The 24,351-nt window shown below is 41.3% G+C and overlaps 1 protein-coding gene across 4 annotated transcripts in view; it reads left to right on the top strand.

Moving 5' to 3' along the window:
• brsk2b (BR serine/threonine kinase 2b) overlaps positions 1-24,351 on the top strand; it is a 953,061-nt gene that overhangs the window by 798,417 nt on the left and 130,293 nt on the right. For all 4 annotated transcript variants that reach the window (XM_072592238.1, XM_072592239.1, XM_072592240.1 and 1 more), the window contains exon 7: positions 17,974-18,042. In XM_072592238.1, coding sequence (XP_072448339.1) covers positions 17,974-18,042 — 69 coding nt within the window. The remainder of the gene's footprint in view (positions 1-17,973; positions 18,043-24,351) is intronic.

Here is a 24,351-nt window from a genome sequence, read left to right as displayed (position 1 = left end):
AAAAAGTGAGGAGGAGATGGAGATGCACATTAGCTATGCATTTATGAGAGGTTTGAGAATATTAGAATCGTAATAATGAGAGACTTAAATGACCCCAGCCTTAATTGTGGCACTTATTGCGATAGGGGCAGAGAAGGAGTGGAATTTCTAAAAAGGGCTCAGAAAAATTCTTATGGTGTGCATGTTTCCTTCTCAACAAGAAAGAAAACATGCAAGAATTACATAAGCATCTTGACAGCCATCAGGATAGGATGGTCACCCAACCCTTCAGCTTGGAGGTCCTACTCCAGCAGGTGACATAGTTCTGTCATATTCTCCCACGGCGTCATCAATCCACAGCAGCTATGCATCTTTCATCTGAAAACAATGGCATTGAGGCAGTAGACCGAGTCTGTCCTTCTGAAGTCATTTTGATTTAGACCCCTTACCCGAGCTCTCCCCCACCTTTAGTTAGCATTGCCCTTGCTGGGCTTTGCCTGTAAATTATTCAATTGGAAGCACCGGCAACCTGCTGGTGATGGTTAATAGATTTTAAAAATGGGTGATTTCATGGTGGAAAAGAAAACTGCTTGGGTGTAAGAGCACATCTGGATTTGGTTGTGTGTGATAACACTTCTGGATATAATAAAACGTCTCTGAGTCGCCTAGGCCTTCTGTACTTGCTTCTCATCCCAGAGGACCTTTAGCGGTGATATTTTCATCTGGAGACTGATCAATAGCTGCTGCAAGTTACTGTTAGTACTGGGCTTAATGCTACAACTGGTCCATCTTTGTTTCTCTGCCTTCGTTACTGTGCAGCCTGCAGGGATGATGATCCCTACTGTGGCTGGATCCCCTGGTCACTGTTCCAATGAACCTGTGGGCAGTGTCAGAAATAGAGCAAGTTTTTTTTGTGACGTGGGTGAGCAGTCAGCGTTCACATCATACACAAATAGCAGTTTATTGTAATCCTGCACATAGTGAGTCTTGGAGGACCCAACACAGAGGGCAAGGGAATGCTCCTACATGGTACTTATTCTGAGATAGCAACATCATACAAACACAGTAGGAGATTGTAAATGTGGTAGGGTTAAATGTTCCTTTTCACTCTTTCCTTTCCATTTTCACTTAAAAAGACTGCATGCATGTAAGAGTATGTTCGGAAATGCTTACAGCTCAAAGCAAGAGGAAATCGACCCCATGCCCTTAGGTGGAGTATTGTCAATGTGAATTATGGCCCACAGGTGACACTCTTAAGATTACTTCTGCTTTACAGAGATGACTGTAATTAATCTGTAATAACCAGCATTACGGTTAAGATTGCTTTTGGCCAGGATTACTGTCCCACACTGTTGGACACTGCATATGTTTCAGCTATAGATTTTTACAATTCCAGATGTCATCAAATTGTACTGTGTAAGGGCTTGATTCATGCAACTACCCTTGAATGGCCTCACATCATTCATAAGTAAAGTCCACATGCTCAGACAGAAAAATAATTATATTGCCCACTGGGGTTGGTTGTACAAGGAGCTGCAGATAAAGTAGTTAGTGGGGAGCAGGATGGTGAAGTGGGGCTATGTGAAGACAGGTAGCGGGTACAACCTGGTTGGTTAGTGGGAGGAGTGAGTCAGTTTGGTGGCAGGGAGGAGTGAAAGGGAAGGGGAGGCACTGGGAAGGACATTGGGGGATGAGAAGGGAGGTTATTTGAAATTAGAAAACGCGATGTTGAGTCCTTTGGGCTGTAGACTGCCGAGTCAGAAGATGAGGTGTTGTTCCTCCAATTTGCAATTTGATTCATTGTGGCAATCGAGGAGGCCAAGGATGGTCATATTGGGAAGGGAGTGGGAAGGGGAATTAAAATGGGTGGTGACTGGGAGGTCAGGTCAACCCCTGTGGGCCCTTCTGAGATGCTCGGCAAACCATTCCCTAAGTTTACGCTCAGTCTCCCTGATGTAGAGAAGACCACGTCAGGAGCAACTGATGTAGTAAGCTAGGTTGGAAGAGAGGCAGGTGAATCTCTGCTTCACCTGGAAGGACTGTTTGGGCTGTGGATGGAGGTGAGGGGGTGGTGTACCAGCAGGTTCTGCATCTTTTCCTGTTGCATTGGAAGATACCTGGGGGATTCGGGGTAGGTGGGGGGAGGGGTTTGTTGGGGAGAATGGTGCAAACCAAGGTCTGTTCTTTTCCACCGCACCACCTCCATTCCCCAATCCACTGCTCTAAGATCCCCCATTAAAACTCAATAAAGACAGAATCCCCCTCATCTTCACCTACTACCCCACCAGTGTCTGCATCCAACACATCATTCTTAAACACTTCTGTCAACTCCACTAGAGCCCATCACCAAGACCATCTTGCCCTCTCTGCTTTTCACAAGGACCGTTCCCTTTAATAGTCCTTGGTTTGCGCCATTCTCCCCAACACCACCACCACATCTTCCGCCTAGGCAGTCTACAGCCCAGAGGACTCAACATTGAGTTCTGCAATTTCAAATAACCTCCCTTCTTATCCCTCAACTTCCTTCCCAGTCCCTCCCCCTCCCTTCCACTCCTCCGTGCCACCAACCAGATTCACTCCTCCCATTGACCAACCAGGTTGTACCTGTCTTCACAACCTGTCTTCACCTATCCCCACTTCACGACCCCCACCACACCCTTTATCAGCTGCTCCCCCTACACTAATTCTCCTAGTCCTGAAGAAGTATTACACCTGAAACATTGACTTCTCTACCTCCTGATGCTGCCTGGCTTGCTGTGTTCTTGCAGCTATCTGCCTGTTACTCTCGTTGTGGTTGCAGCCATTTTCTATTTCCATTACAGTTTGGATAAATATGTTATGCAGTACAGATGGTGTTTTGCAGAGTAAGTTACAGGGTCAGCCTGTTTGGGTTCCTTTCCAGACCTTAACGCACCGTTCTTCCTTGCACTTGCTGTCGACCCTATCAGTTATGATCTTCCATATGTTCACACCCAACTCTTTAATTTACATCTTCATGTCCTGATGTATGCCCCCTGAGTCCCAGCTCTACAGTGTAGCCATGCCAACTATCCTGCTACACAGTCACCCCCTCCCTGGTTGAAGCCAGGTTGTGGTGACTGGCCCACTCCAAAAAACCACTATCCCCCAATTCCCTATTATTTGAGTTAAGTCCCTTTGCAAATATTGTCCCCTCTGAATCCCAACATGTTACCTCCAAACCCCATAATTAACTTCGTCGAAGAGCCTGACAAGCAAAGGGTACCATGTGGTCTCACGAAAAAGTCGCATTGTTCTCTGCCTCCCTCTGCCCCCACCACCACCACCACCACCGGCAAAGCCTTAGCAAAAGGTGAGCCTCTCCCTGTCCAACCTCAGAAAAGGTCACCTTTTCATGGCCCCAGCCTCAAGCAATAGGCACCCAGCTCAAAATCATGGTTCCAGTTCACAAATGCACTTCCTTTCCTGACAGCGGCTGCTCCATATGGAGAATCAGCTCCTCACCAATTTTACTTCGGAGGGGATGAGGGATCACGGTTCTTTGATGGTTGCAGGAACTTGGGCTCTTGCCCCAGTCAATCAGATCACCCACCTCTCACTTGATTGAAGCACATTGAAACCTGGAGAGGGGAGTGGTACTGACTGAGTCCGGGTGCTGCTGAAGGCATAAGTCCCAATGATTAGCATTGTACCGAAGCCCTCTCCCAGTTAACGTATCCCAGTTAAATTGACGCAAGGTTACACATCCTTTAATCAGTTCTCTCAATACATAGTTGAACCATTTTCTTCCTCAGCAGCAGTGTTAGGAATTGATAGCATGATTTAAAAAGTTGGTAGCTTGAAATTGCGGTTCAAAAATATTCATGTGTTGAAATTAATGTGCAAGCATATGAAAGTTTTATGAACATTTAAGAAAACAATATCCTGTTCCAGTTCAATTGGATTTGAGACAGTATGAATGCCTTAAGTTGTGATGAGATTCTTTTTTTAAAGTTGGACTGGATTTTCCCCCAGATTTACAGGAGTAAACTATTTCAGAAACCTTGCAATTGTTGCAGCTTATGCATCGCCTAAAAAAGTACAAATATGTTTCTAAAAATAGGAAAAACATTGTAGAAGCTGTTCCAGAAGTGCAAAATGCTGGTGAGTATTTTAAATATATTTTATATTGCAAAAATCTCCACAAATGGAATAAAGAAGTTTTGGATGAGCCTCCTGTGAAGCCAAATGAAGAAGAAAATCATTTGTAGGAAATAGAAAAGTTTTTACCCTTTAATGTTTACCCTTTTGTGCTACAACCTGGAGCTGGAGAACATTCATGGAACAGTTTAGCACTTTCTAATAGCTAGAACTTCCTAAATTAACTTGGTGCCATATTAATGATGCTTGTAATACATCTTACTGTTGTAATCTTTTAAGATTAGATATTCAGTTTGGGTTCTCTGACGCTGGTCATTCCTCACTTCTGCCCTAAGAAATAATACCTAATTTTAAAACCACCACCACCACCACCCTCCCCTACCCCTAACCCACAAAAGGAAACATCCTTCCCAAGTCCATCTTGTCAAGACCATTCAGGATCTTCTAAGCTTCAATCAAGTCACTCTTTACTCTTCTAAATGCCAGTGAAAACTCTGACATCTCCCCTAAATTTTCCTCCAAACACCTTAAAATTATGCCACCTTGTGATAACCATTTCTTCCCTGGGAAAAAGTCTTTGACTATCCATTCTATGCCTCTCATCATCTTGTACACCTCTATCAAGTCACCTCTCATCCTTTTTCACTCCAGTGAGAAAAGTTGTACCTCCCTCAAACTTTCTTCATAAGACATGCCCTCCAGTCCAAGCAACATCCCGGTAAATCTCCTTTGCACCTTCTCTAAAGCTTCCACATCCTTCCTACAATGAGGCGACCAGAATTGGACACAATATTCCAAGTGTGGTCTAACCAGGGTTTTATGATCTGCAGCATAATCACGCAGCTCTTAAATTCAACCCCCCTGCTAATGAAAGCCAGTACACCATACGCCTCTTAACAACCTTATCAACTTGGGTGAGAACTTTGAGGGATCTATGAACATGGACCCCAAGATCCCTCTGTCCCTCCATACTGCCAAGAATCCTGCCTTTAACCCTGTATTCTGCATTCAAATAACACCCTCCAAAATAAACCACATCACACTTTTCCAGGTTGAATTCCATTTGCCACTTACCAGTCCAGTTTTGCATCCTATCACTGTCCTGTTGCAACCTACAACAGCCCTCCAACATTCCAACAACCTATGTATCATCAGCAAACTTACTAACCCACCTTTCCACTTCCTCATCCAAGTCATTTATAAAAATCACAAAGAGCAGAGGTCCCAGAACTGATCCCTGCACAATACCACTAGTTACTGAGCTCTAGGCTGAATGCTTTTCATCTGCTACCACCCTCTGTCTTCTATCGGCCAACCAATTCTGTAAGTATGTCCATGTATCCCATGCCTCCTGACGTTTTGAATGAGCCTAGCTGGGGAACCTTATCAAAAAAATTGCTAAAATCCATGTACACCACATCCACTGCTTCATCAATGTGTTTTGTCACATCCTCAATGAATTCAGTATGGCTTGTGAGGCATGACCTGCCCTTCACAAAGCCATGTTGACTATCTCTAATCAAACTACGCTTTTCCAATTAATCATAAATTGTGTGTCTCAGAATCCTCTCCAGTAATTTACCCAGCACAGATGTAAGATCAACTGGTGTATAATTCCTGGATTATCCCTATTCCTTTCTTGAACAAGGGAATACATTTGGCACCCTCCAATCATCTGGCACTACTCAAGTGGATAGCAAGGACACAAAGATCATCACCAGATGCGCAGCAATCGCTTCCCTCGCTTCCTGTAGGAACCTAGGTTGTATCCCATCTGGCCCAGGGGACTTATCTGTCGTTATGTTTTTAAAACTTTTCAGCACATTGTCCTTATTTCTACCTGCTAAAGCTTTTTCATGCCCCCCCCCCCCTCCCCCCCAGCCCTTCTAAGTCCATTCTTCAGTTCCTTCCTGGCTGCCTTGTAACCATCTAGAGCCCTGCCTGATCCTTGCCTCCTCAACCTTAAGTAAGCTTCCTTCTTCCTCTTGACTAGATGTTCTACATCCCTTGCCATCTAAGGTTCTTTCAACCTACCATCCCTTCCTTGCCTCAGTGGGACAAACCTATCCAGCACTATCAGTAAGTGCTCCCGAAACAACCACTACATTTCTGTTGTGCATTTCTCTGAGAACATCTGTTCCCACTTTAGGTGCTGCCAAATCCTGCCTAATAGCATTGCAATTCCCCCTCCCCCAATTAAATGTTTTCCAATACCATCTGCTCCTATCCCTCTCCATGACTATATTAAAGGTCAGGGAGTTGTGATCACTATCACCGAAATGGTCTCCCACTGATAGATCTGACGCCTGGCATGGTTTGTTGCCAAGCAGCAAATCCAGTATGGCCTCCCCTCAAGTCGGCTTGTCTACACATTGAGTCAGGAATCTTCCTGGACAGTCCTGACAAAATCTGCTCCATCTAAATTATTTGAACTAAAGAGGTTCCAATTAATATTAGGAAAATTAAAGTCACCCATGACAACAATCCTGTTACTTCTGCACCTTTCCAAAATCTGCCTCCCAACGTGCTCCTCTGTGTCTCTGTTGCTATTGAGATGCCTGTAGAAAACTCCCAATAAAGTGACTACTCCTTTCTGTTTCTGACCTCCACCCATATTGACTCTGTAGATAAACCCTCCACGACAACCTCCCTTTCTACGGCTATTAATGTAGCCCTGATTAGCAAACCACTCCCCTACTTCTTTTACCACCCCCACTGCCCATCCCACCCCCATTTCCATTCCTTCTGAAATATCTAAACCCTGGAATATCCAACAGCCATTCCTACCCCTGTGGATCCAAGTCTCTGTCATGGCCACAGCAGCATAGTTCCAAATACTGATCCATGCTCTAAGTTCATTATCCTTATTCCTGATATTTCTTGCACTAATACAGACACACTTCAACCCATCACATTGACTGCAACTTTTCCTTATCAACTGTTTGACCCTCCTCACAGACACCTCATGATGGACCTGCCTTTTCACCACCTACTCCATCCTGAGATCCGTAACTCCAGGTCCCACCTCTCCCGCCAAACTAGTTTAAACCCTTCCAAAGAGCTCGAGCAAATCTCCCACCCAGGACATTTGTGTCCCTCAAGTTCAGGTGCAAACCGTCCTTCTTGTACAGATCCCACCTTCCCCAGAAGGTATCCCAATGATCCACATATATGAAGCCCTCCCTCCTAACCAGCCCTGCAGCCACATGTTCATCTGCACTCGCTGTCTGTTCCTAGACTCACTGGCCCAAGGCACCAGGCGCAAACCTGAGATTACTACTCTGCTTGTCCTGCCTTTTACTATCCAACCTAACTCGCTGTATTCACATTTCAGGTCCTCATCACTTTTCCTAGCTATGTCATCAGTACCGATGTGTACCATGATTTCAGGCTGCTCTCCCTCCCCTTTAAGAATCCTGTAGACTCGATTTGAGACTTCTCTGACCCTGGCACCCCGAAGACAACATACCATCTGGGAGTGTCGTTTGCGACCACAGAATCTCCTGCTGTTCCTCTCACCATCGAATCTCCTATCATTATTACTGTCCTATTCTCCCCCCTCCCCTTCTGAGCCACAGAGCCAGGCTCAGTGCCAGAGACCTGGCTGCCGAGATGTTCCCTTGGTAGCTTCCCCCTCCCAACAGTATCCAAACAGTATATGTATTATTGACGGGAACAGCCACAGGGGATCCCTGCACTGCCTGCCTATTCCCTTTCCCTCTCCTAACGATCACCCAGCTGCCTTTATCCGGTAACTTAGGTGTGATGGCCACCTACAATTCCTTTCTATCACCCCCTCAGCCTCCCAAGTGATCCAAAGTGCATCAAGCTCCAGCTCCATTTCCCTAATGCGATCTGTGAGGACGAGAAGTCAGGTGCACTTCCCGCAGACGAAATCAGCAGGGACACTAGTGGTGACCCTTACCTCCCACATCCAGCAAGAGGAGCATGCAACTGCCTTAGCCTCCAGCTCTCTGTTCTAAATTGACAAGAGAGATCGCATAAATTAAAAAAAAAACCTTACCTTGCAAACCCTCCACACAGGGTCTTTTGTAATGGGAGACACTACACGCTTAGTGTCTTGGGTTCAGCCACAGCCCAAATATATCATTTCACGCCCCCAGAAGCCCCCAAGCCTGTGTCCACTCCTGTTGAGCCTTTTCTCTGCCTGTTCATGAGGTAAGTAATTAACAGGAAAATTTACCTTCCCAGCAGTCTCCAGTCCGTGTTCTCACCCGTCCTGCTGCTGCAATAGAGGCTGCTGATTCATGAGGTAAGTGTGTAGCAAGAAAACTTATTTTTCCGGCATAATAATGAGTAGTATTTTTTGGCCTTTGTGATTGTCTGGACTCACCATATAAATACAGTGGCTACAAGAGCAGCATATACCCTGCATATACCCCCTCATCATATCCTGCCAGATCTTCTGCAGGTTGAGAAAGACTCATGGTTTTCTGCTGGCCAGCCAATCTATATATACTCTTGTTTAACCGTTACACCATAGGCATTTATTTTGCTTAATACCCTTTGATGTGGCATCTTATCAAATCACTTCCAGAAATGGAAGTTGAGGATGCCTAACTGCTCCACTACAACACACAGTTACTTACAAGGCAAAGTATTGAGATGAAGATTGCATAAGATGGCCCAAATATCCGAATATGCTATATGATGTCCTGGGCAACAAATTCCAGCTTTAAATGATATATTTTTGGTTACTAATACATGTTTTATGTTTCTAATACCCTTTGTATTGTCTTCTCATTCTTGTCGATGCATGTTAAATCCCATTGCCTTAAAAATGTGGTTATTCTGCTACCTAGTTAACTCCAATTCAGTGCTTGGGATAATGAATAGAAAACATGTTTTATTATTTTAGTTTCTAATTTTATTCCAAACCTTTTCATACTCTTAATGTGTCTTCAGGCTAACATGTTAGATTTTGTTTAAGATTTAGAGGTTTATAAAATCATGAAGGGCATGGATAGGATAAATAGACAAAGTCTTTTCCCTGGGATGGGGCGGTCCAGAACTAGAGGGTATAGGTTTAGGGTGAGGGGGAAAGATATAAAAGAGACCTGAGGGGCAACCTTTTCACGCAGAGGGTGGTACGTGTATGGAAATGAACTGTCAGAGGAAGTGGTGGAGGCTGGTACAATTGCAACATTTAAAAGGCATTTGGATGGGTATATGAATAGGAAGGGTTTGGAGGGATATGGATCAAGTGCTGACAGGTGGGACTAGATTGGGTTCGGATATCTGGTTGGCATGGATGGGTTGGACCAAAGGGTCTATGATTCTATTTTGATTGCCAAACAAATTTAATAAACATCAGTTAAACAAACAAGGAATGGCAGAAGCACAGCATACACGTACAGAGAAAGGAAAGCAGAAAAAGCTGCAAATGCTTTCAGTAAGTTAGGCAGCATGTATAGACAAAGAACCAAATAACATTTCAGGTCCACAATGATATGCCCTGCTTACAGCAAAAAGGACAAATCCAATATGACCAATTACCATCCCATCAGTCTACTCTTCAACATCTGCAGAGTGATGGAAGTGATTGTGACAGTGCTGTAAAGCATATTTACAGTACAATAGCCTGAATATTGATGTCTAGTTTTGGTTTCAATGTGCCCACCCAGCACATGACTTTATTACAGCCTTCGTCCAAGCATGGACAAAAGAACTGAACTCGAGGTGACTGCCTTTGACAGATGCAGCACTTGAACAAGTGTGGCATCAGGAAAACTAGAATCAGTAGAAATTAGGTGGACAACACTCTGCTAATGGGGGTCATATCCAGCACAAAGGAAGACTGTGGTTGTTGGAGGTCAATCATTCCCCTATAGATCATCCCTGTAAGAATTCCTCAGGGTAGTGTTTTAGGCCCAGTGATCTTCAGCTACCTTCCCTCCATCGTAAGGTCAGAAGGGGATGTTTGTTCAGATCATTTACGCTTCTTCAGATACTGAAGCAGACTATGCCGAAATGCAGCAAGGCTTGGGCCGATACAACAAGTAATGTTTGTGTCACACTAGATTTCCAGCGAGAGAATCAGCCACTAACCTTTGAGATCCAATAACATTATCAACATTTTGGGATTACCATTGCCCAGAAACTGAATGGGATCAGCTGTATTAATATTGCTACAAAAGCAAGTCAGTAACTCAGTGTACTGTGAAGGATAACTCACGTCCTGATTCCCCAAAGCCTGTCACCATCTACAAACCACAAGTTAGGGGTGTGATGAAATGCTCTCCACTTTCCTGGATAAGTGCAATTCAAAAAAAACTCAAGAAGCTCTACCCCATCCAGGACAAAACATCCAATTTAATTGTTACCCCATCCCTCACCATCAATGTTGACACAAGGGAGTAAAATGGACCAAATGGCTGTATTTTTGTAACAACTTTAATCCAATATTTTGGATATTGCTAGAATTGTCACTTGACATGTAAAATCATAAGACATAGGAGTAGAAGTAGATTACCTACAGTGTGGAAACAGGCCCTTCGGCCCAACAAGTCCACACCGACCCGCCGAAGCGCAACCCACCCAGACTCATTCCCCTACATCTACCCCTTCACCCAACACTACGGTCAATTTAGCATGGCCAATTCACCTAACCAGCATATTTTTGGATTGTGGGAGGAAACCGGAGCACCCGGAGGAAACCCACACAGACACGGGGAGAATGTGCAAACTTCACACAGAGAGTCGCTTGAGGCGGGAATTGAACCCGGGTCTCTGGTGCTGTGAGGCAGCAGTGCTAACCACTGTGCCAAGGTGCCGCCCAGAAAGTAGCCACTAAAACGATTCAATCCACCCCACTATTCAAGTAGATCATGGCTGATCTAATAATTCTCAATTTCACATTTCTGTATTTATGTCTTGATTCTCTACTGATTAAAAATCTACTTCAATCTTTAACATACTTTATAATCTCGCCTCTTCACCTCTTTGTGGTAAAGAATTCCACAGATTCTCTATCCACGAAGAGAATAATTTCTTTCTCATCTCCATTTTAAATGAGCAACCCATTACTCTGAGATTATGCCATCTGGTCCCAGACTCTTCCTCAAAGAGAAATAACCTTTCAGCATCCAGCCTTCAAACAAGTGCATAATCATACTTGCAGTAAAGGATGTGACACCATAGGAATGTTCAGTAATGGGAAGAAAGTTCATAGTTATTTTTTTATTTTCAGCAGTCGCAGAGAATTGCACTATATATTGGGAATTTTCAATATTGATTTCTGGGACAAAAGGAGATTTTTTCATCTTATCAATGTTAAAAGTCCCTTCCAGGACCTTTGTTCCTGACCTATGGAGTCACAGAGATATACAGCACGGAAACAGACTCTTGATCCAACTCGTCCATGCTGACCAGATATTCCAAAAAATCTAGTCCCATTTGCTGGCACTTGGCCCATATCCCTCTAATCATTTCCTGTTCATATACCCATCCAGATGCCTTTTAAAATGCTGTCATTGTACCAACCACCACCACTTCCTCTGGAGCTCATTCCATATGCACACCACCCTTTGCATGAAAAAGTTGCCCCTTAGGCCCCTTTTAAATGTTTCCCCTCTCACCCTAAATCTATGCCCTTGAGTTCTGGACTCCCCACCCCAGGGAAAAGACCTGCCTATTTACCCTATCCATTACCCAAATGATTTTATAAACCTCTCTAAGGTCAACCCTCAGCCTCCGATGCTCTAGTGAAAATAGCCCCAGCCCCCCTATTCAGCCTCTTCCTATAGCTCAAACCCTCCAAATATGGCAACATCCTTGTAAGTCTTTTCTGAACCCTTTCATGTTTCACAACATCCTTCCAATAGGAGAGTGACCCGAATTGCACACACAATCCCAAAACTGGCCTAACCTAACTGACATCTCAATTCCTATACTCAATGATCTGACCAATAAAGGAAAGCATACTAAATGCCATCTTCACTATCCTATCGGCCTGTGACTCCACTTTCAAGGAACTATGAACCTGCATTCCAAGTTCTTTTTGTTCAACAACACTCCCCAGGACCTTAACATTGAGTATGTAACTCCTGCTCTGATTTGCCTTTCCAAAATGTAGCATCTCATATTTATCTAAATTAAACTCAATCTGCTACTCCTCAGCCCATTTTACTCTGAGGTAACCTTCTTTGCTGTCCACTACACCTCCAATTTTGGTGTCATCTGCAAACTTACTAACTATAGCTCCTATGTTCATATCCAAATCATTTGTATAAATGACGAAAAGTAGTGGACCCACTACCAATCCTTATGGCACACCACTGGTCACAGGCCTCCAGTCTGAAAAGCAACCTACCACCACCACCACCGTCTATCTTCTACCTTAGGGTCAGTTCTATATCCAAATGATTGGTTCTTCCTGTCTTCTTCCATAAGATCTAACCTTGCTAACCCCAGTCTACCATGAGGAACCTTGTCAAATGCCTTCCTGAAGTCCACATAGATCATGTCCACTGTTATGCCCTTCAATCCTCTTTGTTACTTCTTCAAAAACTCGATCAAGTTTGTGAGACATGATGTCCCATGCACAAAGCCATGTTAACTATCCCTAATCACTCCTTGCCTTTCCAAGTAAATGTAAATCCTATTCCTCGGGATTCCCTCAAACAACTTGTCCATCACCAGTCTATAGTTCCCTGGTTTTTCCTTATCGCCTTTGTTAAATAGGGGCACCACATTAGCCAACCTCCAGTTTTTCGGCACCTCACTCTGACTATCGATGGTCCAAATATCTCAGCAAGGGGCCCAGCAATGACTTCCCTAGCTTCCCACAGCATTCTAGGGTACACCTAGAGTCATAGATTCATAGAGATGTACAGCATGGAAACAGACCCTTCGGTCCAACCTGTTCATGTCAACCAGGTATCCCAACCCAATCTAGTCCCACCTGCCAGCATCTGGCCCAAACCCTTCCTATTCATATACCCATCCAAATGCCCTCTTAAATGTTGCAATTGTACCAGCCTCCACCACATCCTCTGGCAGCTCATTCCATACACATACCACCCTCTGCATGAAAAGGTTGCCCCTTAGGTCTCTTTTATATCTTTCCTCTCTCACTCTAAACCTATTATGCCCTCTAGTTCTGGACTGCACAACCCCAGGGAAAAGACTTTGTCTATTTATCGTATCCACGCCCCTCATAATTTTGTAAACCTCTATAAGGTCACCCCTCAGCCTCTGACGCTCCAGGGAAAACAGCCCCAGCCTGTTCAGCCTCTCCCTGTAGCTCAGATCCTGCAACCGTGCCAACAACCTTGTAAATCTTTTCTGAACCCTTTCAAGTTTCACAACATCTTTCCGATAGGAAGGAGACCAGAATTGCACGCAATATTCCAACAGTGGCCTAACCAATGTCCTGATCAGGTCCTGGGGATGTATCCACCTTTTTGCATTTTAAGACATCCAGCACCACCACCTCTGTAATATGAACATTTTCCAAGATGTTACCGTCCATTTCCCCACATTCTATATCTGCCATTTCCTCCTTCAGAGTAAACATTGATGCAAGATACTCATTTAGTATCTCCCCCATTTCCTGCTTTCTTGTCCAAAAGCCAGATTACAATTTGTTATATATTGTGAATGACAGAACTGAAAGCAAATTTGATAAATGGAACAGATTCTAATTATTTTTAGCTGCATAGGTTAAATATTAATTCATTTTGGTGGAGATTGTTTTTGTAATTTTATAGTAATAAAAACTTCTGTGATACTAGTTTGCAATAAGTGTCTTCTGTCATATTATAATGCAAAGTCATGTTCACGTTGTAAATTATACTTCACTTATCATGTATTTTGCTTTTTGTAAGGCAGACTGTATAATATTTTCATCCATCTTTGTTGACACAAATGGAAAATCTACCACACTGGTCAGGGGTTGTTCAGTATTGTATTTATCCAACTAGCATAAAATATTTGTCAGAGTTTTAAAATTGATTTTCATAATGTGGGCTTCCATGACAAGACTGATATGTATTGCCTACCCTTGTCACTCACAAAGTGGTGGCAATTGAATGGATTACTAATACATTTCAGAGGCCAGTTCTTAGTCAGTCACAATGCTGTGTGACGAAGTCATGTATGCGCCTAACTGGTGAATTACGTTGAATCATCTTTTCTATACATCATTTATGTAATAATCCAACATGTTCACATTTACTGATATCAGATTTTTAATGTCAGTTGTTTTAATTTTGATGCTGCCATATTGAAATTTGAACATGCATTTTTTTATTAGTCTAAGCCTCTGGTTTGCTTGTTCAGTCACAAAACCATGCCACTGCTAAATCTACTATTCAATAAACACTGCACTTACAACTCTACTGTTTCAGTGATCAAAGAGTTCATTATCCCACTATGCTGCTGAAGATTGGACTTACATATGCTAATCTTACTTTTATTAGAGATTGGATTTAGAATTAACTAGGGGGGGAGATTTGCTCATAATGAGGGTTGTATTAACTTGAAAATGTTATGATGAATCCTACCTCTCATAACATGCACTGATCAACTACCATTTTAGGCCAGTTAGGAATGGACAAATCTTGCACTCCTTAATCATTATGTAAAACTGTAGAATAGTAATGTGCTAATACTGTATAATACCATTGAGCTATAAAAGTGCATGAAGTATCTCAGTATCAAAGGTACATATTTTTTATGAGTTTGTGGAAAACTTCACCTTGCCTTGAATTTCACAAAGAAGTATTTTATAATGTTTCACAGGGATACTCCTAATTCAGTTGATGGGATGGTCATTAATTAACAGTTGATTCTCAGCATCATGCACACAACTAATAATCTCAATATGACAAAGAAACAAGGGTAGTTTTTTTTTGTTGTGTGAAATCTTTTGCATAGAAAAAACTGCATGTTTCAGTTTGCTGAGAAATCAAGATTTTAAATGTTTACTTTTCTCATTGTCTTTGGATTTTATAAGATGTATAAAAAGGTATAACAATTAAATGTAACTTATTCACATCACATTGGCTTTGTAGCTACAGTCAAAACAATGACTGAAACTTCAAGTCCGAATGTAGTAGTCGATTGAAAAGAATAGCCAAAGAATAATATAAAACAAGAAATGGTGAATGGTAAAGACTGTTCTGATGCCAGACTTCAGAAAGCATGCGTATCTTTGAAGGAATGGAAAGCTGTGGGTGGTGAGGCATTCCAGCTCTGTGAGCCCCTTTAAAGAGCAACTTGGCCTAAGACACAGGAGATGCAATATTTATCGTCTATTCCTAGTTTCTCCAAGTCATGGGAAACTGGAGTCCCATGTGGGCTGGGTTCATTTCCCTGAATGGTATTGGTTTAGTTTTTGATGACAATTAGGTAACTATTAAGGCTGTCCTTCTGGTGGCAGTCAACAAATTACCAGCTTTAATGAATTTCATAATTTGCCATGCTGACATCGTGAATTGACAATCACTAGGCTGCTAATCCATTATCACAACTAATTGGCTATAGTGTCCAATTTGGACAGAATTAAAGTGAGCTATGTTTTGCCAATAATTGAATATTTTCACCAGGTGAGCTGTGCCATTGCAAGTAATTGACGTTGCTATCTTTAATGGTTGTCCTGTTTAAGATATCAGCATGGCTTTAAAAGACACATAGGAATCAGAAACTGCCATCACATTGTAACATAGCAGAAGTGGAATCTGCAGCTGAGAGAATCTGGAAAACCATTATATTAGATTACAGTTGATCTGTACCTTTATTCTCTCTATCTTTTCTCCATAACAGTTGAGATTGACTCTATGACTCACAGCATAGAGACAGACCCTTCAGTCCAACCTGTCCATGCTGACCAGATATCGCAACCCAATCTAGTCCCACCTGCCAGCACCCGGCACATATCCCTCCAAACCCTTCCTATTCATATACCCATCCAAATGCCTCTTAAATGTTGTAATTGTACCAGTCTCCACCACATCCTCTGGCAGCTCAATCCATACACGTACCACCCTCTGCGTGAAAAAGTTGCCCCTTAGGTCTCTTTTATATCTTTCCCCTCTCACCCTAAACCTATGCCTTCTAGTTCTGGACTCCCCGACCCCAGGGAAAAGACTTTGTCTATTTATCCTATCCATGTCCCTCATAATTTTGTAAACCTCTATTAGGTCATGCCTCAGCCTCCGACACTCCAGGGAAAATAGCCCCAGCCTGTTCAGCCTCTCCCTATAGCTCAAATCCTCCAACCCTGGCAACATCCTTGTAAATCTTTTCTGAACCCTTTCAAGTTTCACAACATCTTTCCGATAGGAAGGAGACCAGCATTGCACGCATTATTCCAACAGTGGCCTAACCAATGTCCTGTACAGCTGCAACATGACCTCCCAACTCCTGTACTCCATACTCTGACCAATAAAGGAAAGCATATCAAACGCCTTCTTCACTATCTTACCAACTGCGACTCCACTTTCAAGGAGCTATCAACCTGCACTCCAAGGTCTCTTTGCTCAGCAACACTCCCTAGGACCTTACCATTAAGTGTATAAGTCCCAAAATGCAGCACCTTGCATTTATCTGAATTAAACTCCATCTGTCACTTCTCAGCCCATTGGCCCATCTGGTCCAGACCCTGTTGTAATCTGAGTTAACCCTCTTTGCTGTCCACTACACCTCCAATTTTGGTGTCATCTGCAAACTTACTAACTGTACCTCTTATGCTTGCATCCAAATCACTTATATAAATGACAAAAAGTAGAGGACCCAGCACCGATCCTTGTGGCACTCCAGTGGTCACAGGCCTCCAGTCTGAAAAACGACCCTCCACCACCACCTTCTACCTTTGAGCCTGTTCTGTATCCAAACGGCTAGTTCTCCCTGTATTCTATGAGATCTAACCTTGCTAACCAGTCTTCCATGGGGAACCTTGTTGAACGCCTTACTGAAGTCCATATAGATCACATCTACTGCTCTGCCCTCATCAATCTTCTTTGTTACTTCATCAAAAAACTCAATAAAGTTGGTGAGACATGATTTCCCATGCACAAGGCCATGTTGACTATTCCTAATCAGTCCTTGCCTTTCCAAATACATGTACATCCTGTCCCTCAGGATTCCCTCCAACAACTTGCCCACCACTGAGGTCAGGCTCACCGGTCTATAGTTTCAAAACTTCTCAACCCCAATCTTAAAATTTGTTAGGTTTCACAAATATTCACTGCCAGGAAGAATTATCTTAAGCTGCACTGGTGTAAATCCTGCCAAATAAATATAGTACCTGAATGGGCTTCCAAATGCAGTATTTTACTCCATCAAAAACATTACAGGTGCACAATTCTTTATCCGAAATCCTTGGAGCCAGTTGTTTTTCAGATTTCGGAATTTTTCAGATTTCAGAATAAATGGCATTTTCACAGTGAAATAAAAAAAATCTTACCAAACAGCAGACCCCGTATGACTAGTACGTGCGCTGAAACATAATTGACACCTGCCAGCGCTGGGCCACGCCACCATATCATATCTGAGTGACATGGATCGAGTGGGTGTGGAATTGGATAACCTGTTCGAATTCCAAACAACCTCGTTTAGCAGAAAACCCCTTCATGGAGAAAACTTTGGATTTCGGAGTTTTTTTGGATTTTGGAATTTCGTATAAAGGATTGTGCACCTGTATTAGTCGTCCACAAAACTTTTCTTTTAGTGATTCTGTCACGTAAGGAAGATGTCCAATGTTTCCCACAGTGGGACAGGACAGTGTATATAAGAGATGACAGTGCAGAAAATGAAATGATTTGAAGATAGCACTGCAGTGGAGTATGATTTTAATCAGTAAACATGTTTTGAACATAATGTTTTTCTAATTGAAAACTGTTTTCAATTCAGGGAGAAAAGTATGATGGTCGGAAAGCAGATGTCTGGAGCTGTGGTGTCATCCTTTTTGCACTCTTGGTGGTAAGTCATTTAAGGTTTTCCTTCAGCCTGGTAAATATTGAATGAGCTTTTGATGTACAGAGACCTATTACAAGAAGATTAGTATTTTGTGTTTTTTTGCTTAATGCAATTTCAATCTATTTGTGTCCATTTCTATTAGAATTAATGGTAATTTTATGCAGTACATCTGTAAAAGTTGTTCCGTTGTGAAGATGCACTGCTGTGCTGCAAAGCAGCAGTGAGTTCAGTACCCAGAGGGTTCATTTGACAGTTGCTTCCATATTAGATAATCTATATGTGTGCAGACATTGAGAAGTGTATTTGGCTTCATGACAGCAAGACAGTCAGGTAATATTGTACATTTCAGGTGAACTATCTAAACTGTAAATTTCAAAAGAAGTTGTGCTTAATGTTTATTTGTACCTATGATTACAGGTTTATCAATGTACAAACTTGAAACGATTATAGAACCATTATAATGTCTACTGAAAATGATTACAGATATTACTGGTTGAGAAGGTACAGGAAAACGATAAAAAAGAAGCACAATGTTGTGTTGCAAATTGATAATTCACCATTAAATACTTTGCCAATATATAGATCAAATGAGCTAGTAACTCTGGTCATACAGTGATCTGAAAGTCATGGCCTGTGATTGCTGATTGCACTCATGATGATCATTTAGGATCTCCTGCCAACTGTTGGCAGGAATTTCTTTATTAGATTTCAGAACATGTCTCCAACATGTCCAACTGTTCATACACTAACAAGGATGGTTCTAGTTTATTAAATGTAAAGTCCAGACCATCCATTTCTTTTAAAACTTAGTACCAAATTGTATTTTGCAGCTTTGATTTGACACTATGAACTGAATCCATGATTTGACTACCCAGAAACTTGCCCCATCCTTTTCTTTTTGCTTTCATCAGTAATTTTCTAGTATGTGAAATCCCTTACATTCAATTTTCCAGGAAAAAGTGTTTTATAGAATATTCTGCTTCACCTATCTCAATTGAAGGTCTGTCTTAATAAGTTAAAGCACTAGTCTGTCATGCTTTCTGTATTATCTGCACTGTTTCCCTTGATAATATTTGCTTTGCTATTCAGCAAGTATAATATTATCAGACTGGTAAACAAGTATTTCTTCATCAGCACATTCATTATTTCCAGAGGCATACTGTTTGAATGCCAAACTTAATATGATCTCAAACGGCTTTTTTTCAAACCTATCAACATACTCAAATTTGGGGTTGGTTAGCTCAGTCGGCTGGACTTCAGGTTTGCGATGCAGTGTGATGCCAACAGCATGAGTTCAATTCTTGTACTTGCTGAGGTGTCCAGGAAGGATTTTCCTTCTCAACCTCTCCCCTTGCCTGAGGCATGGTGACCCTCAGATTAAATCACCATGAGTTGTTTCTCTCCAATCAAAGAGCAACACTGTGGTCTGGTCAGACTGTGGCGACTTTGCCATTTAGCTTTTATACTCAAATTGTTTTGATGTTGCAGGTATAAACTATTAACCAATGGAAGTTGCAAACTATTAAATGAAACTGTGTATGAATCATGATTAAGTATAGAGGGGAAATATTTTTAACATTTATAGCATTGGCAACCTTTTAAAAGCAACAAGCACATTTTCCCCCGCTACCCTTCCCACTTACATTTCCTTCAAGACCAGCCCAGAGGCAGTGCCCATAATATGCTGGTGATTGGCACTGTCCATTTTTCAATAGATAGATGAAGAGCAACCAACTTTTTTATCACGCAGATTTCATGCTGTCCGCACTGTAAAATGGTAGATGGCCTGGAATGAGGAGCTTGTTTTCATAAAGATGGTAAGGAAGAGGCTATTACATTTGGAGAGGTGCCCTTTTCACAATGCCCCCCCCCCCCCCCTCACCTCATTGATGATTCAAGCCTCCTATGTTTCTTTCTGCCTCACTCCAAAACCGCTTAACTGTCTCTGGGTTGCTTAGTCCCTCCCTGTCTGAGGGACTTAGCTTGCTGTGGGATCCGGTAGTTCATGGGCTAGCTTGCAGTACTATCTCGCCTGCTTCACAGTTCTGACACTGCAGGGGGCTCTAAAGAATCAGACTGGCCAGCAGTTCTGAAGGGTGGGACTTCCTCACACTGAGGCACTTAAGTGCCTTTCTTTATTTGTTTCACATATCAGCAGTGTATGATAGGTTTTGGACAAATTTTTATATTTTTCGTCAGCTAGCAACTGATTCCTGAAATGAGAGAAGCTTGCAATACCCACTGTCCACCAGCCCACCAACACCAAGAATCATTAGCATTATTTAATCTTGCTGCTTTATGTACTTTTTTCCGATCAAATAACTAGAAGCTTGATCATCATTGAGTTGGGTTTCAAATGGTGTCTTTATTGAGAGTTATGAGGCAGAAAGGTGTTAGAAAACAATTCTAGAGCTTCACTTCTAGGTGCCTGATGGCACATCCACCAATACTGAACTATTAAAACTGGGATGTTCAAGGGGCCAGAATTAGATGAGCATAGACTTCTTGGAAGTTTATAAGCTGGAAGAGTTTACAATTACAGAGAGGTGACACCATGGCGCGGTTTGAAAACAAGGATGAAAATGTTTAAATCCTGCTGTTGTTTAATCAGGAGGCAGTATAGCTGAGTGAGCACAGAGATGATGGGCGAATGAGAGTTGTCATGAGTTGGGACACAGGCAGCTTTGGATGATGTTAAGTCTATGGAAATTAAAATATGGAAGATCAAATAGGAGCACTCCGCAATGGTCATATCTGGAAATAACAAAGGCATGAAAGAAGGCATCTGATTTCAATGAGCCAAGGCTTGCCACAGTCTAGTTTATTCTCATGCAATTTTCAGGAAGAGGATTGGATGTGGAATGGCATTTGAAGAGGAAGCCGAAAGTATTGGCTTTGTTTCTTTCAATATTCAACTGGAGGGAACTTCTGCTATATCCAGTACTGGTTGTCAGACAAACAGTCTGATCGTTTAGTAACAGTGGAGGAGTTGGAGAGGTGCTGGTGAGGTAGATCTGGATGGTATCAGATGTCACCAAGGGGCAGTATATGTGAGAAATGGGATGGGCCAAGGAGACACCTTGAGAATAGTGCAAAAGCAGGAAGAAAGCCATTGCAAGTTATACTCTGACCATGAGCAGGTGGATGCTATTTATGTTGAAAGGTGGTTTCTCATGTCTTCTGTATTCCACGAACATTAAAACCTGTCAAAAATTCATAACATTTTGAATACTTGTTTTCCTTTTTTAAATTGTATTGTCCATAATGTATCTGTTATTATAATCTGCTTTGTCACAGAGCCACGTAATCCTCTCCAGTCTTATTTACACATTTGTTAGAATTTGGTTTTGTTTAATCATGATTAAATATCAAATAAATCAAGATTGGTATCAATATTTAGATTGCGTTTGAGTAATCATTGCTTTGAGAAATTTTTAAAAATTTGACATCTCTTTAGGACCTACTACACTGAAAAAAAATTATTGTTCCTGTTCCAAAGTTAAATATGCACCACATACAATATTTCTCAAGACCCTCAATCCTTTTTTCTGTAAGTTGGTTATCCAGTCCCTTTTGATTTTTTTTCAAACTTAGCAGATCAGTTTCTTGTTTCCACTAACCTTTATAAAATGCAGTTAAATCTAATCTGTCTGTTCATCTTCCACCTTCTTCCCTTGAATTTGGGCTTCTTTATAGATTCAATGACTGTCAAATAGGTTCAAGTTATCCATGATCGATAAAGTTTTGAAATTGCTGCAGGAATATTTTTGCACTTTGAAATAGAAGCTGCATTTTCTGAATCAGAGGTTCTCAAAAGCCTAAAAATAAATTAATGAATTGTTTTGAATCTGAGATTGTCATCTTGCAAGGAAGTGAAACATGTGACAAACATTTTCATTTTTCTAATATTGCTATTGTTAAAATTAAACAACATTTGTTGATGCTTCCATTCACATTTGGATCCATGGCAAAACTAATTACATCAAACTTATTATACACCATGAGAACACATCATTTGACATTTTGAAACAGCCATTTTTCTTGCATCATTATTTAATGCGGGTCCTGATCTCTGCTTCTGTGCTTTTGACATTAATTACACAGAGTTGTCCTTTGATCAGAAAGCTTTTATTTAGAGCCAACATTAATCATGGCCTGGGGATGAATTCTGTTGCATACTGAAACATATTTGATGCTTCATCTTAAACACAGAAGAATTACTTTCAAAGTACAAAGGAGTTTGTGATTATTTTTTCATACAAACAAGAACCCTATGGAATTGCATTCATTTTGAAAAATTGATCTAAATTTCTACCTAATGCATACAAGGATCAATTAATTGATTTTTCAAGACTATTTTCTTTAAGTTTCAAAGTATTAAGTTGGGTCACTATTTGACAGTGGATAATGTATCCCCACAAACATATAGCTTTAGTCTAATAGAACCATGTACAATAATACATTCTTTCTTTACAAAACCTACCTTGACTAATGTTATATTAAATTCTGAGTAGGAACAGATATAATTCAAATACAATATTATACTTTGGTTTGTTCGATGAGACGATTTCTTCTTTGCTTTGAAGCATTGTTATTTTTATTATTATGTCACCTAAATGAAAAGCCAGGATACTACCAGTCTTGAGCAAAGTTAGAGATGAGCTTGATCAGAACTGAAGTTTAAGTGAGGCTGAATTCAAGTGTAGAAAGAAAGGAATTTTGTATAAGCTTCGGAGCTCGAAGATTTTGAGGGCCTGGTCGTAACTAAATTAGAACGCAAGACCAATGCAAACGAAAAAGTATGCTATAAGAATTTTAAATTTTTTTCCTTTACAAAGGGTGCAGGAACAGGACAAGAGAACTGAAAGATCATAGAATTTAATCTATGCCACTTCTTAGACTTACAAGCAGTTTTTCCTGAGAACCTTTCTGGCCAGCTTCACTCATTTTGAAAATGAGCAATGGCTTAATTAATGTATTATAATTTATTCAAATGCAGTCCATCACCACTTTCTGTCTGCCTAGGCTAGGACTGAGCCAGAAACTTTTATAGATCAGGCCAAATAATCACTCCATGAATTCATAATGGCTTGAAATTTCTTCAGACCATCCTCTTGTTTAGCTTAGTAGGTTATTTTTTAATACAGGAATCTGTTACTTTTGCTTATGTTTATGAAGGTTTTTTGAAATTATTTTACTTTCTTAAGATTGATGGATTGCAAGCAAACAGAGCATTGTCTGCCAATTAATTGGAAAGTTGACTGCAATTGAACTATTTCCAGGAATCTATTAGCATTGGAGTAAGCAAAAGTAACTTACATAAAAATAAATTAAATACTACAATGTAAATTTCTAAGGGAGCTCAGGGCCAAAGCACCAATAAAGGCAATCCCAATGATTAACAAGTCAATTTGCAATTGCTGATGGGATTACTTTTGATCTGGTCCAATTGCAATAGTTTGTGCTTGAAGTGAGCAGTATGGAAATTGGCATGGTAGAGAAATCATTAGGCAACAGAGCTGAACCACCTACTTCTGTCAGCATTGAGGCATCTCAATTTGGGACCATTGGTAGACTTCCCTGACAATGAATGTAAGGATTCAACCTGAGCTCAAGAACACCTGTAACTAACCTCCTCCACAAGAATAGTCCAGCCAGTAACGGTCAAGTTCAGCGCTACATTTTGCTCCCAGTCACACTACACTGTTGTCTCTTGGGAAGATTGTGCAAAGGGGAAACAGTATTGGTGTTCTTATTTTTGAGGGAAGCAAGTTTTGGAACATGATCTGGATGTCGAGCAAATGTAAAATTTCCTGTATACACAAATTAGGACCTTGACATCATTTTTAAGAGCCTGGTTGAAGTTTGTTCACAAATGAGAAGGCAGTCATGTTGTTCCAAGTTTTGGAAGACCTGGAGAGGTGCAACCAGTACTCTTTGAAGGCCATTTAAAACAAAAATTCAGAAAATGTTACAAAGGTTAAACTAAAAACAAGAGGAGAGGAGTGCTCTTCCTGATGGACAAAATTAGTGTCACTCTTGGAAACTCTATTGATAAGCCAAACTGTAAAACTAGTCATTTAATTATAAAACTTGAAAAGAAACTGCAAAGAAATACTGACATTCTCTTGGGCATATTTAATCCACATGAACTCGGGGAGACAGATTTCAGGTTTGGGGCAAGAGGTCCAAGGGATATATTAGTTATTAGAACAAGTTAATAGAATAGTGCATTGTTGATGTATGTTGGAGGAAAAGTATGTGATTTAATGTGCTTGAAATATGAAAGGAACGAGAATGTAAAACTCATTT

This window comes from Chiloscyllium punctatum, chromosome 22, assembly GCF_047496795.1.
Source record: "Chiloscyllium punctatum isolate Juve2018m chromosome 22, sChiPun1.3, whole genome shotgun sequence".
Taxonomy (NCBI): domain Eukaryota; kingdom Metazoa; phylum Chordata; class Chondrichthyes; order Orectolobiformes; family Hemiscylliidae; genus Chiloscyllium; species Chiloscyllium punctatum.
This window is presented reverse-complemented; position numbering and strand designations above follow the sequence as displayed.